The 18,879-nt window shown below is 44.1% G+C and overlaps 1 protein-coding gene across 5 annotated transcripts in view; it reads left to right on the forward strand.

The window, feature by feature from the left end:
• Window positions 1–18,879, forward strand: part of Sptbn1 (spectrin beta, non-erythrocytic 1) — a 162,786-nt gene that overhangs the window by 67,419 nt on the left and 76,488 nt on the right. Inside the window, exon 1 of one of the 5 annotated variants that reach the window (XM_021646919.2) lies at window positions 828–995. The exons of the other annotated variants lie outside the window; for them this stretch is intronic. Coding sequence (XP_021502594.1) covers window positions 887–995 — 109 coding nt within the window. The 5' untranslated portion in view covers window positions 828–886. Of the gene's footprint in view, window positions 1–827; window positions 996–18,879 lie in introns of those variants that run through there. 5 annotated transcript variants of the gene reach the window in all.

Consider the following 18,879-nt stretch of genomic DNA (forward strand, 5'->3'; position numbering starts at 1 on the left):
GGAAATGTAATGCAGTAACGGCAGGGTCTCTGCTGAGGAGACTTTCCAGCAGGCCTAGTTCTCATGTTTGCGGGCTGTGCTCTGTAGGGTGCCCGGACGGAGTTTGTTTGACTTACGGAGGCGCCGGGCTGGGTTGTGCTCGCGGTTGGCGCCCGCGCAGTGGCTGCCTGCGCCCAGGTGCACAGCGGCGGGGCTACGGGGCTTTGACCCGCCTTCGGGGCCAGCACCCTTTTGGAGAGATAGTAATCGGAGACTTCTGTTAGGCGGGAGCGCTCAACAAAACGTTGTAATTCCAGCAGCTTTGTGGGGCCTAGCCGCGTGGGTCGGGGTCTGCAAGGTCGGCCTGTGTGTGCCCCTCCGCGTGGTTCGGCCTGCGTTTCCTTCACAATGCTGTTATGCTAATCAGGTGACATCACCGCGCCACTCACCGCGGCTACCGATTAAATTACAAACCGGCCAGCGGGCGGGCAGGCGGGAGGTGTGCGCTGCTCCGCGAGCAGGAGCACAGCGTGCTTAGGGTTGGCCATATTTAAAATAGTTTCCAGTAGGATCGTGCCTCTTCCCTCCTTTCCCTCCTTCCCTTCTCCCTCCGCCCTGCCGGGCAATTTATTTCTAGCTTCCAGGCAAGGGCCACACAAGGAAGGAAATCCACAGGGGATTAGATGCCGGGGTGGTAACTCCGCCAGGCAGGCTAAGGTGGACTCTGCAGCCAGCTCCCTATCAGATCACCCTGCACCCATTTCCGACAGACCGGAATGCGACTAGCTTGAGGTCTAGCCCTTTCGCGGGAGCGGAGCCGCGGAAGCTGCTTGGAGTTGAATGGGGGTATAAGGGGGCCGGAGCGGGATTCCACCGTGCAGCTGGCCTGGACGTTAGGTCGGGCGTAATGGAATTGCAGAGGACGTCCAGCATTTCCGGGCCGCTGTCGCCGGCCTACACCGGGCAGGTGCCTTACAACTACAACCAACTGGAAGGGAGATTCAAACAGCTCCAAGGTAAGTCCGCTGCCAAAGGCCAGGCCTGCTTGCTGTTCTGCCAGGATCCGGGTGCCTTCTGAAGCTTTATTTCTGCCATACGGTGCCCTATGGCAACCACAGAGCCTCAGGTTGGCTGTGAGCACCTCACTGAGGAGTTAAAGTAGGCAGTTACTCGAACTGCCCCATAGCCACCATTTGGAGTCCTTCCCTTCGGTACCTTTCGGTTCTAGGCTCTAGTTCTCAGGTATCCCATTTCCAGTTGCACACACACATGCAGAAACACACACCCTTCGGATCTTAGGAGATTAATGTTACTAGATCCATTAGTATGTTTTTGGTTCCAGACCCAGTCCAGTAGAACAATAGCAAAGGGGAGGAGGGAGTGGTCTTTTTGTTCCTAAGTCTTTGGTAAATTACAGTTTTAGTTCCGAAGCCTAATTTTAACTCTTGGTGTATTGTGTTGTGGGACAGCTTTCCCATCAGTTCGGTGGGCTATGTAATTTATAATAATAGCCACTTATTGTCATTCCAGGGCTATGGGTTGGATTAGTTGGATCAATTACAGGCATTTTCTGGAGTCTGTGCCAAGCTCGAAAGGTTGAATACATCCAGTATTTTACCCCAGGTGTTCTTATGGAGAGCATGATCCTAGAGTAGTGTGTTGTGTTTCTGCCTGGAGCCCTGGCCTGTCTCTGACCAGCCAACAGGCCGCGGTCAGCGACGTGTAAAAAGTAAAAGTTTGTAGCTGAGAGCAGAGCTTGCACTTTGAAGCCCTCAGAATTAGGTAATAGGTAGGAATATCCCCGGTACTGTAAAGAATAAGCGAAGACTGTGTTTAACTCCACCTAAATGAGGAGGTAAGGAAGGAAGCAGCGTGGCCTAGTGTGTTCTCATTGGGAAGTGGGGATATGTTTCATTCATTGGTTTACTCGTCTTGTGAAGTAGTGACAGCACTGACTTGTTTCCGAAAATGAGGCAGAACGGGATGTGATTTTAAAGATTTGCTAGGTGTTGCTGCATTCCTTCAGCAGCCAACTCAGAGGAAGGCCATTGGCACTGGGGAATCAGTTAAGTCTCTTTGAATCTTAGAAGGTGGAATTTGCGTGTTTGAAAACTCGCCAGTAGTGACTAGGAAGCACATCCATTTTCTAGGTCTTTCAGGAGCCTTACTCTGAGACGATCAGAGTGCTTTCCTTTCCCTTTGGCCTGGACTCTAAGAAGTACCTGTGGGATTCAGTCAAAACACTCATCTTTAGTCTCTAGCCTGTTCATGCTGTGTAGCTTCAGGAAAAACCACCAAACAGTAGAGAATATAAAAAGGATGTGTGTGGAATGCACACGCAGACCCACCCGTAACAAAGGCTGTTATTCTAAAAGGGTTAAGTGTGGTTGTAAACTGCTCACTGAGCAGGGTGGAGCTTACCCACAGGAAATGTCTTAACTGTCCTCTCCGGACAAGGAAACATATTGAAAAAAAAAATTACACAAATGCCCCTTCCCCCCATATTTTAGTTCATATGCTTTTTCCTCAAGGAAATCTCATTGAAAAATTGTAGGCATTAAGTTGGGTGTTAAGTACACAAAAATTTTAGAAATAACCTTTGTTCCCTGCTTTAGCGCCAGTTAACTTTATTTTTAAAGAGTGTGGTTTTGAGTTGCATAAGTTTAGTGCTGGCATTTCTATAACAGAAAACCACCTGTGCTGAGGAACTGAGAGGGTGAATTAACTTTCAGATAGGGCGGATCAAGGTAGACTCACCCAGCACAGTGCCCTGGTTGGAAGTAGCGTGGATTGTGCCTTAAACCTTTTGAGAATTTTGATAGAACCTTTCTCTGCTTCTGGTGTGGAGTTCTAATATTTGTTGTTCTTGTAGACGTTATTTTTGGTAACACGCTTGTGTAACGTCTTATTATTATTATTTGGTAATAATAAGACATTATTTTGGTTCTGTGTGCTGATTTAAGTTTTTTGCCTGCGGAGGTGTCCGCCGTTTTACTTCTGGGTATGATCTTTCTTAGTTGTCACTCAGTGTATGGGATGTTTTGTTGATGCTTTCTGTGTAAATTTATGTATCTACCAACTCTGGGAAGTGCTAGTTCTTGCTGGATGTGGTTGATTGGAGTTTAGCTGAGCGAAGTCTGATAGTAAGGGGAATCTGGTCTGTTTAGATAACAGTGTGTGTAGAGATTTATGGGCCAGTGAATAAGTGTGGGGGAAAAAATCTCATTAGTTTAAGGAACTGAGAGATACTGGGTTTTTTTTTTTGTTTGTTTGATTTTTGTTTGTTTGTTTCTTAATCACACTGAAGTTTATGGCACAAGAGAGGTCAGGGTCTCCATCTACAAAATGTAACTTAGCCACCGGTGCTCAGCTCTCTTTCATTTTTCCACCTGCTGAATTGAATTATTGCTTTCTTTAGGTCAACCAGTGTGTTATAAAGTTTTGTTTGATACATTTTGTTGTTGCTTTCGTTTTTAAATAAGGGAGAAAAGTTGAAACGATTGGATTCAGCCTCATGCTTAGAAACCTGTTATTACACAAGTTCAGATACCTTCCCTTTAGTTTTACATCTGCCAGCTTAGTCGCTATGGCGGAATACTGTGCCTGTGTTCTCATGTGTACTGTATATGAAAAATTACACACTCTCGAGCTTGGCATTCAGGGACTCTTGCAAATGGCCCGATACTGTGGCCTTCCTCTTCCAGCTCCTTCACCAGTCTCTAGCCTGGCTGGCATCTTCCTCCTTACCTCACTTTCACCCCAGAGCACTGACCATCAGCTGTGGCAGTGAGGTTGTAGCAAAGGCAGAGTCTAGAGGAAAGTATGACAATAAAGTTTTTTATCTTCTTTGCACCTTCCTCTATGGTTACCACCGTTCTGGAGAAGTGCTTTCTGCAGCTTCTGGTTGATGAGTTTGAGCAGGAGTCTTGGTATGAAGAACAGTAAATTTCAGACCATGGAGTTCATTTCCACATTCATTCCATCTCTCTCTCCCTGGTGTGCGTGCGTGTGCGCGTGTGGGTGTGCATGTGTGTACGCTTGTGTACCACCCTTGGAGGAGAGAAGAGAGTGTCAGATCCCCTGGAGGTGAAATTACGGATTGCTGTCACCCACCGTGTGTGATAGCTGGGAACTGTACTCCAGTCTTTCCAGTGTCTTCACTATAAGCCGCAGTGTATTTACTTATATTGTGCATGTACGTGATTGTGTGCAGAGGTTAGAGGACAGCTCTGTGGAGGAGGATACCTCCTTCAACTTTTACGTGGGTCCTGAGCATTGAACCCAGTTCATCAGTCTTGCTCAGCAAGCTCATTTACCTGTTGGGTTATCTTACCAGTCCTTAATTCCCTGTCTCCCCTTTCTATTATTGAACCACCATTTTTGAGATAGGGTCTCATATAATCCAAACTGGTCTCAAACTCACTACATAATTGAGTTCAGCCTTAAATTCTTCATCCTCCTGTTTTGACTTTTCAAGAATGTTAGAATTACAGGGGTCTACCACCATGCTTGGCTATTTTATTTTCTTTGCTCTTGTGCTGATTTTGTATCCATGAATCATAAAAAAACATTTATTTGTTTATCTTTTCAAGACAAGGTTTCTCTGCATAACCCTGGTTGTCCTGGAACTTCTCTAGTCAGAAGAGGGTATCAGACCTGCTTGGAACTAGACTTGGAGATGGCTGTCAGCCACCATGTGGGTTCAGTTAGGAACTAAACCTGGGTCCTCTCTAAGAGCAGTAGGTGTTCTTGATCTCTGACCCAACTTTCTAGACCCGAATATTATGTTCTGTGTATGAGTGTTCTCACTGCTTATGTGTGAGTGCATGTGGCCTGTGTGTACACAATGCCTGTAGCAGCCAGAGAGAGGGTGTTAGAGCCCCTGGAACAAGAGTTATCAGAAATAGTTAAGAGCCATGCAGGTGCTGGGACCCAAACCCTGATCCTCTAATAAAGTCACAAGACATCTCCAGCAGCAGATGATTTTTTTTCCCCCTCTTTGGTAGGAAGGTTAGGGGTAGCATTTATATGAGAACCTTTTAGGGATTTTATGAAGTGTGATATATTGTTTTTGTTATGTGCCTCAGACGATTTTGTGGGGGAAATCACCAAATCAAATAAAACCTTTCACCACTTTTATCTCAGGATTAAATCCTAATAGCTTTGTGATTATAATTATTGTTACAACACTAAACTTTAATATATATCATTTTACTTAAGAGATTTTCTTAAAGTACTTAGAATGAGAGCTAGTGCTTAGTAAATTTCAAGTAAATAGGCTTTTTTTTTTCTAGTAATCCTGTGGGCAGATAAATAGACAGAAGTAATTGTCTTTAGATCAGTGTGTATGAGGCTAGCTCTCCAGAATTCAGGTTTTCTGACCTCAGATTTGACAACCCTCATGTAGTTCCCACCAATGTGTGTGGGCGATTTGTATGTGCGAGAGCTGCTCAGACTTCAGTTTAGGTGACCAAGGGAACAGTAGACCAGGTGCAATGGTCAGACTCCTAGAGGCCAGTTCCACAGACAGGGAAGGTGGCAGGCATCTTCAGAAGGGGGGCAGCCATGGCTACGGAAGGCTCCGGAAGGTGTGAAGGTGCTCCGTCTGCCTAGGAAGGTCTGCTATCAGGTCCGGGGCTTACTTCCTGAAAGTCAGGCCCTAGGAAGTGAGAGCTGACTCTACAAAATCTTAGGATTTGATTCCATTAGAATGTGAATCCAAATATCATTTCCTGTATAATGCTAGATACTCCACTGAGCAGAGCTCCATGAACCTGCCTGACTTTTTTTCATCGTTCTCAGCCTCCACTTTTTTTTTTTTTTTTCCACTGGAATAACTTCATGAGCCAGGTCATTATTTAGAAGTTAAGTTCACATATGGCTTTCCCAGGAAGAATGAAAGTCAAAACCCGTTTGGTTTCCCTCCCCTAAAATTTAAACTCACAACACTAGGTCATTCTGCCGTGATTTTCACACATTGCTTTTTATTGTACCTTTAGTAGTTTGTTTTTCCTCTATTTCCTCCATCTACGCTCCCAAAGATCAGGCTAGTTCCCATCATAGTCCTGCCCATTCAGAGAAGCCACTGAATAGTTGCTAAGAGCATGGGCTTCCTTATTTGAAGAGGCTTTCAAATTGAAACTCTCAAGAAGAGGACCCTAAGTAATAGTCTCAACCTGTCTTGGGAACTTGATGGAAATGAAAATTCTCACCTTAAATTGGAACTCTGTGGTATATCCCCAAAATAAGTATTTTTAACCAGCTTGCCAGGTAGTCTTCGCACATTCCTTGTGTAGCTTCCATGAAGGAAGGGGCCTAAAATCTGATTTCTTACTGAGAAGTGAATAAAGTTGTGTAAAAGGCGTTTGGGTAGCCAGGAGTGGGCTCTATCCTGCTGTAATTAGGGAAGCCACTAACTGTAAGCCCTGCCACTGCCATCTGGGTTCAGGAGGAGGGGATGGAAAGAGCTCAAGATAATAGGATGTGTAGGCTCTGAGAATGGTTCAGTATGCACTTTAATGCTATATGCCTGATAAATAACCTCAAAAGCAAAATCCCACCCATGCCTGGCCACAACCCTGCACTGATGATCCCACTCTTGCTCCCTCTCAAAGTAACTTCTGGGGTTGAATTTAGCAGGGTGGTGTTGGGCAGCAAACGCCACACTCTTTCAAGCTTCCCTGAAAACATGCAGGTACTATGGAAAGCACAAAGTTTGGCTATTGTCTCCACTATTATTGTATTCCCCTTTAAAGAAACCTTACATGTACAAACGGAGGGCAAGAACCCCAGTGTTGCTCTGACTTGGGTGGTTGTTTGGGTTTTAGCCTTCTCTGCTGGAAATTGATGTGGATCACGACTGCGTTACATGTTCAGTTAAGGGTATCGACAGCCTTAAGTTTGCTCTGCTGGAATTACATTGGTATAGATTATCAACCCAGACAGATTTAAAAAGGCCAGCATGTTTTCAGATTGTGGACTTTGCCCAGCCCCCTCATGCCCATACGCTTGCAGCTTCATAATTGACTTTGAGGTCCAGCTATTGAAAAATAAAAAATAAAAAAAAAATGGTGAAATGCAAGAGAAGGGCATGTTTCTAACTTTGCCTGATTAGTTTAATTGAAACTTTGACAGTGTTAAGTCATTTAATGAATACATAGAACTTGCCATTTGGAAGCTTAGTAGTTGGTCAGGTACTTTAACTAAAAGCAAGAAGGATTCTTTTTCTTTTAAGTAAACTAAAACTGACCTTAAAATGAAGCACTTGTTTCTTGTTATTTGTACATATTTGCTGCTTTTCTCTGAGCTTTGGTCATCTGGTTGGAAAATGTGTGGGTGAAGGTGCAGCCTGGGCTGACCAACAAATGAAAGCAAACTTAAAATAAACTTGTTCCAGGAAGCAGCTTCCCAAATGGCTAGATCCTAGAGAGCAGAATGAGAAAGGGAACAGAGAGACAGAGACAGACAGGGGAGGGGCTGTTGAGCCACTGCATCCCATTGGGGTTTTGTTTGTTTTAAATTTAAAGACAGTTATTGATTCCTGACCATGATCTGTGTTTTGAAAGGTGTGGATCATAAGAGGATGCAGGAGGCATTTGTTGGGGTGCCAAATTTACCACATGGCACTTGGAACCTTGTTATTGGACGTGGTCCCAATTTGCTAGAAATGAGCAGCCACTCAGGTCCACCCCAGACCTGCTGGGTCAGAACCCCATTTTAGCAAGCTCCTCAAGAAGGTTTTAATGTAATTTCAAGCTTAAGAAGCAGTCTTGGAAATGGAGGCAAAGAACAGAAAAAGAGAGTCCTGAAGAGATTACAACCTCGAGGGTTGAAGTTTAGATTTTTCATATAGTTCATGTTGTACATAGTTTTTTTTTTTGTTGTTGTTGTTGTTTAATTAATTTATAAAAGTAATCTGAACAAGTGTATAGTAGTTAAAGTTTCATGTTTCTTTAGGAGATTGAAAGGTTTTTTTTTAAAGCTTTGGTTGTTTGCTTGTTAGTTTAATGGCGGATCTCGCTATGTAACGTTAACTGGTTTGGCAGAACTCATTTTGTCAGCCAGTCTGTCCTCAAACCCAGAAATCTGCTCACATTTGCCCATGAAGTGTTGGGATTAAAGACGAGCACGATCACACCTGGCGAAATTAAAAGATTTAAAAAAATTGATTGTCTAGTTCTTAGCTTTGTAAGCTTTTGCGTGCATTTATGGTTACCGTGTGTGCATACTAGTTGGGTCCCCTGGGATTGGAGTTATAGATGGTTGTGAGCCACCATGTGTGTGTTGGGAATTGAACCTGGGTCCTCTGCAAGGCCCGAGATGCTTTTAATGGTTGATCAGTCTCTCCAGCTCTAAACTGTTTTTAACTAATCAGAGAAAGCCCGTGTTGGACAGTGACTCTTGTCCACACCCTCTTCCTGTGGAGTGACGCATATGCAGTGTTGCTCTTCTAGCCTCCGGTTAGCTTCTGTACAGCCTCATGCACACCAAACTTATCTACTGGTACCTTCATGTTTTTTGTTCGTGAACTCGAAATATACTAAGTATATGTTTTATTTGATAGGCGCTTATTTTTTTCTGAATCTGCAATTAAGGTTCTAAAAGTGATTGCTAATAACTTGGGTGGGAGAGAAAGCACCTCTTCACTTTTGACCAGACGTCGTGTCCTCTAAAAGAAAGAAAGGGCTGGAGGAGATAAGTGACCCAGAGTCTTGACTGACACCTCTGCAGACTCTCCCTAAAGGGAGGGCATAGGCAGAAGCTGGGGCCCTTAGGAAGTGATTATAAGGTGCCACATGGGTGCTAGGAATTGAACCCGGGACCTTTGGAAGAACAGACAATGTTCTTAACCACTGAGCCATCTCTCCACCCCCAATTTTTTTTTTTAATTTGTGTGTATGTGTATATATGCATGAGTGTATACCATAGCATGTATATGGAGGTCATAGGACAACTTGCAGGGATGAGTTATTTTCTCCTACTGTAGAAGGGGTATTGAACTCCAACAGTTAGGCTTGCGTTTACCAGTCGAGGGATCTGGCCAGCCCAGTTGGTTGAGGGTGACTAAAGGACAGAGTTAAATGTCTGGCTCCTTTGTGTTCCCCTAGCATGTTTAATATGTAACGTTATCAGTATTATTATATTCTCAAAAGAACTTAAAATAAAACTTTACAGTAGTATTCATATCACATACATATTATAATCAAATAAATTCAGTGTATCTTTTTACATTTTACTTCACATTATATCTTAAGCTTTTCACATAGGTATTTCTGTGAATCCTGGCAGATATTTCCAGCTTGCCTTTGTAAACCTGAGAACTATGTTTTACCCGTCTCTGAATGTTTCCTTAAGTGCTCAGTAACCCACAGCAGCCACGATGATGATTTCAGCTATTAGCTAATAGATCAAGTACAGTGCTTCAACTTCTAGCCCTCCCCATCTCCTTCTCCCATCCCTGCCCCCACACCCACCCAACGATGGGTGTGGTTTCCTTTAGTGTGTTCAAAGAGTGTTTAGCTTGCCTAGAGATGCATTCAACTGAATCGTGCACTTTTTTTTATTTAAAAGGAACATAATGCTAATGAGCCTCTTGGGCCAGGTGACTTTTGATGTAGATTGAGGGTAACCATGGTGACTCCTCCCAAATTCATGAAAAGCGTCTAGAGCAGTTACTGCCGGAGCTAGAGAGCAATTCAGTCCCCGCTCTCAGAACCCCCTCTGTTATAGAGGTACCCAAAGTAAACTGGGACGCCAGGTGGCTCGCACTGCTGTCCGACCTCCGCAGGGATGTTAGCCGCTGGCCTCCAGTGCAGTTTGCAGGAGGCGCGGGACCTTTAAGCAGCGGTGCAGTGCACAGAAGCACGGAGACACAGGCTGCTCTGTACTTTGACTATATGCACAAAAGCCTATGAAAGGCATGGCCTCTCATCTCTTTCTAACGTGAAATGATGCGAGTGGAAAGTTAGTTTGAGGGGCAAGCGCTAAGTCACACCATTATGTGAAGAAATCATAAATAGGCCAAAGGCTCCATTTTCCTCTGATGGAGAGTGTAAAGACCGTCATTATCTGAGATCATTTACAGGAGAAATTTGTAGATAGATAACTTTCAAACAAAAACCGATTTAAAGGATGTTTAGTGTGTTTAATCTGAATCCTTTTACAAACTGTAGACGTTATTTTGGAAGCACTGATACACAGTTGATGCAGCCAAGTTAAAAGTACGTGGCATCGCCATTTTTAAAATTAGTTTTCTTTTTTTATAGAAGAGAAACCGTAAGTCAGTGGTACTCAGCGTTCCTCATGCTGTGACCTTTTAATGCAGTTTCTCATATCATGGTGACCCCCAACCATAAAATTATTTTGTTGCTACTACTTCCTATCTATAATTTTGCTGCTGTTAGGAACTACAGTGTAAGTATCTGATATGCAGGATAGCTGATATGTGCTCCCCCCATGGGGCTGCAGCCCACAGGTTGAGAGCCGCTGCTTTAAGGGCTTGCTTCATTCTTATTTTCTTCTGTTTCGATGTGTAATTTATTGTACTGGTGGGTTCCCATGAGTCACTGTAGGTCAGTAGGTTCTGTGTGTTGTGTCTGGGATGTGAACTTACTGTGTTTCTAGTGCTTGAACATAGTACTCTGTATTGAAGGAGACATTTATCCTGATAGTTAAATTGGGTGGCAGAGAAGGGGTTCGGAGTTATCTGCAAAGAATGAGTGTGCAGGTGAATTCCCACCTGTGTGCTCTGTGCTGGGAGCCAGGGGAGCCATGGAAGGAGTGTTGAGGATGATGAGGGGGTGACTGCAGGGCTTTATCTCTTCCGAAGCAGGAGGAGTCTAGAAAGCACATGCATTATGAATACCAAAGCTGCCATTCAATCCTGGCTCTATTGGTGACTTCACGTCCCTCATTTTCCTCATCTGGAAAGAATGGCCCTTGGGATACTTACAGAGATGAAGTGTAATCTGTTGTTTGTACCTTCAGCTTGCTTTACCAGAATGCTGAACATTCCACAGACAGGGACTGTCCCTGTATGTGGAGATACTAGATATTTTGTTTAGTTAAGGATTGTGAACATCCTGGGGAGACAGAGACACAATTAATTTCTGCAAGGATCACTAGAAAGCTATTTCATCTCTGTATTCTTTTCTTCTCCTCAGCAAGTGTTTCATGATGAAGGGGTCTGTCTTAGAGGCTCTGTTGCTGTGATATAACACCATGACTAAAGCCATCTTGGTGGAAGGACAGTATTTATTTCAGCTTACGGTTCCACACCACAGTCTGTCATCAAGGAAGTAAGGATAGGAACCAGGAGGCAGGAACTGAAGCAGAAGCCACGGAGGAGTGCTGCTGAAGTGGCCTGCCTCCCCGTGGCTTCCTCCGTCTTCTCTCTCACAGTACAGGATCACTAAATCAGGCTGACACTGCCCACAGTGACCTGGGCCCTCCTACATCAGTCATCCATCAAAGGCATCACAGCCTTGCCCACCAGGCCAGTCGGCTGCAGATACTTCCTCAGTTGAATTTCTCTCTTCCCAAATGACTGGCTTGGGTCAAGCTGACATAAAACTAGCCAGCGTGATGGGATGGTGGAGTAAGGGAAACAGTAATACATAGAAAGGCGTCAAAGTAAGCTGCTTTTCGTGCTGGTTGCCTTGCCTCCCCTAAGAAAACAGTGGCTCCAACAGCTACTTAGAGCTGTCGAATGAAAGAATTAATCATTCCAGATGATGATTTTTTTTTCCTGTGATGTGATCAAAGTCTAACTTTCGGAAGGTCTGGGCTAAGCTTGTTCACTTTCTTAATTAAATGAAAACTAGTATGATCCCAGTGAATTCCTGCCCTTACGGCTCCGCTCAGGTACTGCGTGTCAACGTGTTCTTTTTGTTGTTGTTGTTGTTGTTGTTGTTTTTCGAGACAGGGTTTCTCTGTGTAGCTGTGGCTGTCCTGGACTTGATTTGTCAAGCAGGCTGGCCTAGAACTATTAGAAATCTGCCTGCCTCTGCCTCCCTGAGTACTGGGATTACAGGCGTGCTCCACAGCGCTTGGCTGTGAATGTATTCTTAAGAACAACTGTAAGGCACTGTGTTTCTTAATATTGCTGTTAGAGGTAGAGAGGGAAATCTCTAAATAAAAATGCAAATGTTTGGATAGGTATAGTTGGCTAGAGTTAGGCATTAGCTGTCTCCCATTGACTCTTCCTCTGTTGAGTGTAATGCTTAAAAAGCCTATCATCTAGCTTCCTGGCAACAGGTGTTCAACAGTGCATCCTGTGAAACTGGATCCATTTTTCCGGGTGTGGCAGCCTCTCACATCGGTGTGCTGTGTGACTGGAAAGCAAACCCGCTCTTCACACTGCCCATGTGCGGCTGCCGCAGGGCCTGCAGCATGAGTGATGCTTGTGTGGAAGCCAGGTGGTGACTCACGCTGACCGAATAGAGGCAGGCCTCAGAATGTAAATAACACAGCAATGTGCACACTCACCTTCTTTGAAGTAATTTTGACCCCAAACTGCTCCCTAGTCCTTGGAATCTCCCAGCCCCCAACTCCATTTTTAAAATAGTTTTTATATATTTTTTCTCTGCAAATACATGATTTAAAAATTAGGTTGATTTTTACTTGAAACACAGGAAACTGTTTAAAGTCACTTATCAGACCAGACTATGACCTATTTGACAGGGCTTTTTGGTCACATAATACTGTAGTCTTTATTGAGGTAGTAAATTCATTCAACTTTTCTTGGGGAGATGGAGTACAATTGAAGGTGGGAGTTTAGAAGACCCCATGGGGACCCTTTTCACCATCTGTTGTCCCCAGGCTTTTCTTTCCTTATTTCCTGTGCACTCCTTAATTAAGTCATTGGTCCAGTTCCTTTCTTTTTGTTAGGGAGCAGCCCTGTTGTTTGTCAAGGTTTGAGGAAGGGGGAGTGAGGGGCTGGTCTCTTGGTAGTTCAGAAGTCCATGTGTGATCTTACTTTTTTGGTTTGTTTGTTTGGTTGGTTGGTTGGTCTGGTTTTTTTTTGTTTGTTTGTTTGTTTTTTGTTTTTGTTTGTTTCTCTTCAAGTAGGAATTCACAATGGAAATCAGACTGCTCTTGGGCTAGAAGCCCTGGTCATTAGAATAATGGTTTTGGCATAGTTCAACCTCTGATTAATATTCTGCTTGTAGAAGGGCTTCAGTCTACAGCTCCACTATGGAGCTGGACTCACAGGAATACAGTTTTGCTTTCCACCTTCAAGAATTCACCAACAAATCAAGAGACAAGATAGGCGTTTTGTTGAGGATTTGAGTAGACGTTCATAAGAGAGGGAAGGTAGGCTTCCGTGGTTGCCGAGCAGAGAATGCCTTCTTCGGGTTGCTGTGAGGATCAGAAACTTTCATTGCCTGTCAGCCCTCTGTGAACAGTACACAGCTGTAACCAAATACAGAAGGTTTATGTGGGGAGACACATGCCAAGTCTGCTTTTACGTCTCCTCAGTTGCTCATGTTCCTGCTGGTGGAAGAGGCTTCGTTCTGTTGACAGTAACATTTCCTGAGTGCTCTACGCACCAGACACACTCCACTGCTCTTTATTCAGTTGTTTTTGCTTTACGCTGGTTTCTTGAGACAGGTGTTCTGTGTTGCCTACAGTAGTCTGGAACTCAGGGTTCCTGCCTCAACCTCCCAGTGCACCTGGCTTCCTTACAATTTACTGAATGCGTTCTTTTTCCACTTCAGCCCTGAAGAATTCTAGAACTAAGAGCAGAAATCCTCTGTGTTTCCATATGAGGGAGCTCAGGGAGGAGCGGAGCAACTTGCCCGCTCTTGAGCAGCTGCTGGCGTAGAGCTGGCCCACACCTGCTTGTTCACGGGGCCCGAGTAGCTTTAAACCATTATTGCACACACACCCCTTCCAGAGGTGGAGGGCCTGGGTGTGCCTGGGTGTAGCCAGCGTTTGGAAATTGTCTAGCCACAGTTCCTGCCGCTCGCTCCCTCCCTCCTTCCCCTCCTCATCCCCACAGACAGGGTCTCACTACATAGCTCTGCCCTAAAACTAATTACTCATCATGCAGAGCAGGCTGGCATTGAGTAGTGTAAACCGTCACGGAGTGGTAGCATTTAAGACACGGTTTCCTTCCGTCCTCTGGAGGTCAGCTCTTCTGGCTCGGGGTCAGAAAGCCACCAGTTACTGTGAAGCCGCTGCTGTAGTTCCCCATCCTGCGAATTAGGATGGCTCGTGCTCACGCTGGGCACATGGGAAACGGCTGTGAAAGGCATGACTAGTGCCATCTGGTTTGGGATTGAAGGCCACGCCCTTGCCACCAAATTGTACCGATACCTGTGGTATCAAAGTTAAACCACAAGCTGCTGCACTTGAATGTGACTCTCAGAGAAAGGTGGGGGGTGCTTTCCAGCATAAGCTAGGTGTAGACCGGTGCCCTCACACACAGTATTCACCCTTTCAGACCCCCTGTGAGGTAGGTGTTACCATATCTGTCCTGTGGGTTGAGAAACCTGAGACTTGTAAGGTGAAATGTTTCTAGAGAAAAAAAAAAATAGCTGGCAAGTGATAAAACAAGTAGGTAACTAACAGTAGGTGAAACTACAGCAAAACAAAGCTGGTTTCTTTGAACCAAAAGCCTATTTTTTCTTTTCTTTGTGTCTGTGCGTATATGTACATACATGTGTAAATGTTCATTATGTGCAGGCACACACTTATGTGTACATATGTGTACATATGTGTGCAGGTAGAGGCCAGGTTTTTTTGAGACCAGTCTCACTGGCCTGGTGCTTATAACAAGGCTGGGTTGGCAACCACTAAAGATCTTTTCTCAACCTCCCCGGTGCTGGGTGTCATAAGCACACACTACCCAAGTTGTTCGCTCATTCACTTTGTTGTTGTTTTTAACATGGATGTTAGGGATTGAACTCAGGTGCGTGCTGTTCAGAGCAAGTAGTATCTTCTTAGGCCCTAAAAGACTATTTTCTATCAGGCAGCAACACAAAGCAAATCATGGAACACACAGCTGTCAGCCTTTGTAGATAGAATTCATTGTTCTAAGTTTTTGCCTTAAACTCAAAGCATTGTATATTTGATTCTTCTTTTTAGGTATTAGACAGAGTCACGGAAACTTAGAAAGGCTACATTAACCTAACTACAGGCTGAATACACAGCTAGAAAAAAGGTTTTCCAGATATCAAAACTTAAAGCTATTGTTGCTGATGACTAAATCCTTCCATACAAACAGTTGCCTTCAGATAATGTGCTTATCATTGCCTTTGGCCTCTGCATGCCTTCAAGGGCATCACGGACTCGAATGTGAATAGTCTTCATGGAGGCAAGAAAGGTATTTAGAAGATGAAGTTTGGGCTGGTTTCATTTTAGGTGATACTGAGATTTCATGAGTCAGGACTCTCCTGAACATAGAGACAGTTATAGACTCACCGGGCATGATCGTGAGGGCGTTGAGCTGGTGGTAAGGTACTTGCAGGACTTAGTGGCAGCCAGATTGCTCCACTTCACGGTGTGTCTTGTTAAGAACTCATTGAATCAGTCTACAGTCCTCTGAACCAAAGAAGGAAGATTTTGTTTACGTATATTAAGGAGGCTTTGTTCCAACAGAGAGCCTTGGTTTTTGTTTGTTTGTTCCCTTCTCCTAAGATAGGAATTAGTCTGTAGCATAAGACCAACAGTGCGGGTAGGCTGACAGGGTGGGGCAGGGTGAGGAAGAAGGCCTCTGTTCTAATCACTGTGGTGCTCAGATCTTCCTTTCTCTGATACACTGCCTTGGCTTGGCTCAAGTAAAGCTAGAATGTTGATGTTGGAATACATATAGGCCCAAGAAGGAGGCTGCCAGCCCTGCTTACTGCTTTATGTTTCTGCTCTGTTTTGATGAATGAGTTGTGACTTCTGAAACATTGTTTGAAGCCTAACTGACAAAGCTTCAAAGACAGTTGCTTGTAATGTACTCTAGTTGTTGCACCATTGCAGACTGGCTGCAACAGACTGGTTGCACCATTGTACAATAGTTGTACATAATGTACAAGAAGGAAGCAGTCGTGATGATGAGCAGGCATGTTACAGTCTAAGTACATTGGAAACACAGGTGTATAAAGAACAGCCACTGTCTGAAATTACACTTTATAAGAGAAGACTAGGTAGAAATGGCAAATGTTTCAAGATATGCAAGCTATCTTTTCACCTGGATCGTGAGATGTAAAAGAATAATTTTGGCAGAATTGACAGAACCATGAGGAGGCTTATGTGATGATGGGTGCGTGGAGGTAAGTTATGAACAAAGGGATTCGTAAAACTGGAGTGTGGTGGGGGAATTTATCTAGGATATGAGATGCCCATTTTCCCCCCATTTCAATTGTTCATGCTTGTTGTTTGGGATTTTTGCCTCCATTTGTTAGCCAACTGTAAATTAATGTTGGTGCGGATCCAGAGGATCTCCTGCTTAGAAGCCAGTGTTGGCAAAGTGACATTAGACAAGCGGCTGGTATGTTAGTTTTCTTGCAGGTTAGCGAGGGCTATAGGTCATCTAATTCAAACTTAAAGGCTTCTGCAAATAAATTCACTGCGATACTTTGGGCACTTTGATTTGTCTGAATCTTCCCCCAAGGTAGTTTATATATGCCCACTGCTTTAAGAAAACAAACAAACAAACAAAAAAACAGCTGAAAAAAAACCAAAAGCACCACCAGCCCCAGAACAAACAAACAGCAACAACAACAAAACCTAAGTCTAAACAATTGTCCTGTTCTCTGAGATCAAAGAATCAGTCCTGTAGGGGAAACAATGCACTGCAAAGGAATAGGAAAGAAAATGGGAAGGCACACTCTCAGAGCATGGGAAGTGCTTGCCAAAAGTCTGGTGCCAGCAAGCTGTAGTATTCCCAAAAGCAGCCAAGCAAAACTTGTGGATATTTCTCTTGCTCAGGTACAGTTTGAGTGCCCTGTGTTCCTTAGCAAATCTCAGTGAGGTATTACCTCCATCATGAAGAGTGAGGCACAGAGGTCACATTGGCCAGAGATCCTCACCTAGTCAGAGTTCCAACCCAGATGGTCTGCTTTGAGACTGAGGTGTTTTTTGTTTTGTTTTGTTTTTAACAACCAAAACAAAAACCCACAACATTTTGTTACACTGGCTTTCTAGAGTGTGTGTGTGTGTGTGTTTGTTTGTTTGTTTTTGAGTGATAATTTCTGAGAAGACCCAGTTTCTTAGTCTGTGATTTTCTAGATCTCAAATTAGCCTTTTCAGTGACTTGGGAGAACCTTGATTTGAGAGGTCAAGATTCTTGATTTTGTCCAGACTGGTTCATAAATGGTCAGGGAGGGGCATCATGGTAAGTCAGCATGGCAGGCTAGACTTGTATTACCTCAGAAGATGCATCGGATAATCTATTTTGATGACCCTGATAGAAAAGAGGCTCAATAAACAGTACCAAGTTTTCTGGTCTGTTCACCGTTATCATAAATGAATTGTAAGGTCACCGAGTGAAGGGTGATGATACTGAGGAAGAGGTTTTTGAGTTAAAAGTATGGTCTTCTCTTCTTGGGAATTGACACCGGAACAATTTCAAAAGTTGACAGTATTACCCAGGAATATGAAGTATGGTTTGTGTGGAACAGTGATCATTAAAAGTTCAGGTCCTCAGTTTGCTAAATTTTCTTTTCTTTTTTGGGAATGGTGGTGGTTGGTTTTGTTTTGGTTTGGTTTAGTTTGGTTTTGGTTTTGGTTAGTTTTTTGAGACAGGGTTTCACCGTGTAGCCCTGCCTGTCCTGGAGCTCTGTAGACCAGGCTGGCATACACAGAGATCTGCCTGCCTCTGCCTTCCGAGTGCTGGGATTAAAGGTGTGCACTACCACAGCCCAGCTGCTGAATTTTTTTTTTATTTTCAACATTTTACCTTGTTTGCTATTCATTGTTAAGTTTAGGCCCAACTGGCTGTTTGTCTGATGCCCACATTGGAATAAAGTAGGTAATCCATATTTGAGGCTTGGCTGCTTCCTAGCCTAAGTAAAGATTTCCAGCTTCTATGTGCATTTCTCAGGGCACAGTTTCCCCATATTGTGTAAAATTTTTACAGGGGATTGTCCATGCTTGTTAATATTGTAAAACCGCAAACCTGCTTTTGCTTGCTAGCCCCTACGCTGTAAATCTGGCACCAGAGAAGCAAGGTTTTATTCATGTTGATGCTTTCATTTGATCTGAGCCACTGTCTCATGGTGCTCAGTGTTTTCTGTGTGTGTGTGTGTGTGATAACTGTGCTCAGTCCAGAATCGCAAGATTCTGGCTCTGACCTTTGGCTTCTCTATCTAGAGAAAATGTGACCCTCTCTTTGGAGGGTCTGAAAGATGCCATGTCACTGTTAATGCCTCTTTTCCCTGAGCACTGTCTTCTGAGCAACCTTTTTGTGTGATGGCACGGCTGATGCATGCCGTGTGTACTCTGTAGTCCTCTTTTGTTCTCGTAAACATAAAGCTGCCTGTGGGTTTATATAGCTCATGAGATAGCTCCCTTTACTTTAGGCTGTGGTATATTTAAAACATAGAAGGAGTTATGCAGGTATGTGGTCAAAGTAAGTTGGAACAATTTTCATTTGTCCCGTGGCCTTTGTAGGTGTGTCATTTGAAGGGAGGAAATGCAGTGCTGGGCTATATCCGGCCGTTTTCTTCCATATTGGTTCTGTGGATGTGACACCTACTCGGGCCTTTACCTGAGTAATCCCTTAAACTTTTCTAAGGGGGTCCAGTACCCCAGAGCAAGGCTCCCTGTACAGTAGGATTAGCGTGGTTAGCCCTTATCATGTTCACATAGCCTCATGGCTGCAGTCGGAGCACGCCCCAGGAAAGCAACGTGGACAAAGCTGCTTCAGATCAGGACTTCTGTGCGTCTCAGAAACTCCTCACCTGG

Source organism: Meriones unguiculatus, chromosome 12 (assembly GCF_030254825.1).
Source record: "Meriones unguiculatus strain TT.TT164.6M chromosome 12, Bangor_MerUng_6.1, whole genome shotgun sequence".
In the NCBI taxonomy this organism is placed as follows: Eukaryota; Metazoa; Chordata; class Mammalia; order Rodentia; family Muridae; genus Meriones; species Meriones unguiculatus.